At 34.8% G+C, this 4,374-nt stretch overlaps 1 protein-coding gene across 1 annotated transcript in view; it reads right to left on the bottom strand.

The window, feature by feature from the left end:
* Positions 1 to 4,374, bottom strand: part of FYB (FYN binding protein) — a 150,637-nt gene that overhangs the window by 17,345 nt on the left and 128,918 nt on the right. Inside the window, exons 12-13 of the mRNA XM_006761739.2 lie at positions 3,931 to 4,068; positions 2,079 to 2,104 (exon numbers count right to left, since the gene is read on the bottom strand). Coding sequence (XP_006761802.1) covers positions 2,079 to 2,104; positions 3,931 to 4,068 — 164 coding nt within the window. The remainder of the gene's footprint in view (positions 1 to 2,078; positions 2,105 to 3,930; positions 4,069 to 4,374) is intronic.

The raw sequence follows: 4,374 nt of genomic DNA, 5'->3' as shown, positions 1-4,374 counted from the left end.
AAAGAGAAACACTGATGTGAGGGAGAAACATCTGTCGGTTGCCTCCCCTATGTGCCTAGACCAGGGATCAAACTCACAATCCAAGTATGTGCTCTTACTGGAAAGCAAACTTACAACCTTTTGATGTATGGGATGACGCTCTAACTAACTGAGTCACCTGGCCAGGGCTCATTCTATGCCTAGTCCCTCTATCTACTTATCTATCTACCTCTCTATCAATCATTCTCTTTTACTCATTGATCTGTTCCTCATTAACTTTTTTTTTTAAAGAAATTTCTTTTTTTAAAAATATATTTTATTGATTTTTTTACAGAGAGGAAGGGAGAGAGACATCGATCAGCTGCCTCCTGCACATCTCCTACTGGGGATGTGCCCGCAACCCAGGTACATGCCCTTGACCGGAATCGAACCTGGGACCTTTCAGTCCGCAAGCCGACGCTCTATCCACTGAGCCAAACCGGTTTCAGCATGTTCCTCATTAACTTTTACCTTACAGTAATATTATGTATATTAGGTATGGTATCACCTTAAAAAGGAAAGAATATTCTATTAATAAAACACTTCTGTTACCAGCAGGTGTTGAGAATCCATATTGGTGGAAAAGTTGCTATGACCTTAACTGGTTCAATGGCTTTTCCAGTCTGTGTAGTTACTGTTCCTCCTTCTAGACTTTTTTGTTAATAAAGATTCACAGCAAATGAAGAGATGAGTGGAAGAGTACAAATGTTTTAAGGAACAATTATTAAAGAAAATTTAAATGTTCTCTGGTAGTGGTAAGGACCTGATTTCCTTTAAATCTTTGTGTGTGTGTGTGTGTGTGTGTGTGTGTGTGTGTCCCACTTCGGTTAATTAATTTCAAAGGATAAAACCTGCTTAGCTATTTGAAGAATCCATAATAAATATGTTGAAAAAAATGACACATTGGTTTCCAGATAAGGAAAATATTACTACCCCATGTACATACATTTAGAACATAGAAAGAAAACAAAAGAAAATTAAAACAAAAAATACAATTGATCAAAATTTCTTACATTTTATTCCTGCTCTTTGTGGAGCTGTTTCTTGAATATGCTTTGAAAATTATAGATTAGGATACAAGATCATCATTACTTATTGACTAATTTTAATTAGTGACTTATATACTTTCCCAAATAGATAACTGAAAAACTCAGATAAACAGCCTGAAAGAACATATTATCTTAGTGTGTGGTTTGCTCTTTCAATTTATTTAGAAATTAAAACAAAGTTTTTGAAAGCCCCTGAATATTCTTGTGAGACATTTTATTTTGTTCAAGTAAATGTTAAGAAAAAAAATTTAAAGATCTGTTTCAGCACAGGTAAAAAAAAAAAAGCTGTCCTACCTGGTTTGGCTCAGTGGACAGAGCCTGCGGACCAAAGGGCTCCAGGTTCTATTCCAGTCAAGGGCACATACTTGGTTGCAGGCTCCTCCCCTGCCCTGCCCCTGATCAGGGCTCATGCAGGAGGCAACCAATTGATGTGTTTCCCTCATATCAGTGTTTCTCTCTGTCTTTCCCTCTCTCCCCCACTCTCCCTAGAAATCAATGGGAAAATATCCTTGGGAGAGAATTAAAAAAAAAAAAAGCTGATTGAAATTGTACAAAATTTTTTTTATATATTTAGCAGTGGAAAATTTTCCAAATATAACATAAATTAGATATTTAAACAAGTAAAAAAAATAGATTTAGAAGGGCCTTGGTGGCATCTAATCTGATTTGTTTTTAGAAATCGTTACACAAAAGTCCAGTATATGAAGCTCTGATTGAATTGGGGTGCGGGAACACGGGGAAGTTGGTGTCCATCCCTGCCTGCTTATCCCTTTCTCCATTATGACCCTTATCCACTGGGAGAACTGTTTAAAAATCATCAATATTTAAAATTTTCCTCTTTAGGCTATTTCATTGTTGAGAAACTGTGAAGTTACTAGTCAAGGTTACACAACTTATTATTTTCAGTCAGAACTTTAATCCAGATATTATGACTATATCCAATGATTTCTCACTCCCCAATCTGCAAGAAATGAAATATATAGTTATATATAGTTAGTTTTTATTACTTACCCAATTGTTTAGGAGGAGCAGGGAAACTGGAAAGAAAATGAAAACACAATTATAATCAGACCAATATAAACACAGAAATCGACTCCTCTATTTTAGAGAGACATGAACAAGTAACAGACTGGGGGCTTATTGAGACTAATCAATCTATTGATGATCATTCCTTTCTCATCCTCCATTTCTCCATTAAGTCCAGTTTCTGTCCATTGATTTGGAATTTAGCAAGACTTTTTTGAACTCCAATGTTAGCCAAAAAAGTCAAGAGTCAAGACATTCAGTGGTTTATTTTCTCGTAGCCATTGGATCAATGTTTTCAGATTTGTTCTATGAGGTATGGGCATATTATTACCACAAGGTAAATTAAATGGCCTCAATATTTTGAATTCATTGTGGCATAGCTCAGGCCAAAACTGTTTGTTTGACTCAAAGAGTAGAAATGCAAAATTGACATTTACAAAGGTCTAGGAATCTTTATAAGACCATGTTTCCCCAATATATATCCCCAAACAGGAGAATGGTGAATAAGAGAGGCATATCCATTGAAACAAGTGAGAGAGAGCTTATTAATAGAAGTGATCTGAAATCAGGATTGGGTGTCATTTAGTTGCAACAGAAAAAGATCTTTGCTTTTATTACTCCCTGAACTTTAAGCACACACACACACACACACACACCACTGGAAGAATGGTGCACAGTTTTATGAAAGAATGAGAGGTCATTAGTTCAAATAATCCAAAATTAGGATTAGCTTTTGTGTAATTGAAGCAGAAAAAATAACCGTGGCTTTTATATCTAAGCAAGGATTATATTTGAGTAATGCTTCATCAAAAGATTTGTTACATTCAGCTATAATTTTAAGTGTCCTATTTATTGAGTGATGTTTTAGTGTCTCACAAAAGGGTTGAATCGTGTACCAGATAACATGATTAAGATCTTTCAAAATCACATGAATGGAATTTGTACTAAGGGTTATTTTTGGATGGAGAGAGAAAATTGTTGCATTAAATTTTATTTAGACAAACTGAAGACATTTAGGATAACTTTAGTATAGTATAAATATATCATTCAAATAGAATTAATATGTCACTATTGTGAAAGTGAGTTACAAAAACTTTAAATAATGTGTTTAGAGAAAGGAAATTCCAAATGTGTTCTTTATGTCTAGCAAATTACTTTTTAAAAGAGTAAGTATATTTTGCCCTAGCTGGTTGTGCTTAGTGGATAGAGTGTTGGCCTGTGGACTGAAGGGTCCTGGTTCCCTTCTGGTTAAGGGCACATGCTTGGGTTGGGGGTCAATCCCCAATAGGGGGCATGCAGGAGGCAGCCGATCAATGATTCTCTCTCATCATTGATGTTTTTCTCTCTCTCTCTCTCTCTCTCTCACTCTCTCTCTCTCTCTCTCCTTTTCCTTTCTGAATCAATAAAAAGATATTTTTAAAAAGAGTAAGTATATTTTGAGGAGTAGTTACTGTAAAATATTATATAATAAAATGTGGCATAGGAATTGTGAGTTTTCAGATCTAATGTTACAGTTTAAAAAGTCCTATTAAGTTATGAGTGTGTGAAGATATGTGTGTGCACATACATGTATGTGTGTGTATTTGTGTATGTTTGTCAGGAAAACAAAATATATCTTTGAACTATAATTTTTTTTAAATACTTTGTGCTCCTCTTATGTAAATGCATGAGTTTAAGGGTGAGACAGCAAGTGAGGCTAAGATAATTAATTTAAAATAATATTAAAATTGCGTAAGTCTGTCAGAATTCGGTTATCAGTTACAAAATATTAGTAGGATTTGATTAAATTAATATTAGTGTAGTTATTGTGCACTGGATTTGGTTGGTTGACTCTTACGATGAACCTTCATTATTGTCTGACTCAGAGTCTTTAGGTTTCTCTCGTATACTTTTCTTTCTGTCATCTTTTCCCTTTAAAATCTTCAAAATCCCCCAGGACCAGGAGTTACTCTTCTCTTCAACCTGTAGTGTGGAGCTTAGGGGCATGCAGGCATTGATCAGAATGGAATAATCAGTGGAACACGAAGACATTGGGTGGACATTCAGGCTTGCTATAATTAGGCTGCATTGATCATTCAGGTAGTGAGTTACTCATTGTTGTAAACAAGATGATGCAATTAAACTTACTAGTACAAGTCATGAACTCTGAATACTGCTGCTTAGTAAGGTAAGGAGTAGGTACATTCTATTTTTTTTTCTATTTGGTGAGTTTTCTCTTGGTTCTTAAAATAGTAAGCTAAGTCAAGATTAAGTTTTAAACATCAATTGAGCTTTATTTTTA

Source organism: Myotis davidii, unplaced genomic scaffold, assembly GCF_000327345.1.
Source record: "Myotis davidii unplaced genomic scaffold, ASM32734v1 scaffold496, whole genome shotgun sequence".
Lineage (NCBI taxonomy): Eukaryota > Metazoa > Chordata > Mammalia > Chiroptera > Vespertilionidae > Myotis > Myotis davidii.
Note: the sequence above shows the minus strand (reverse complement) of the source record. Positions and strands in the feature narration are given on the sequence as shown.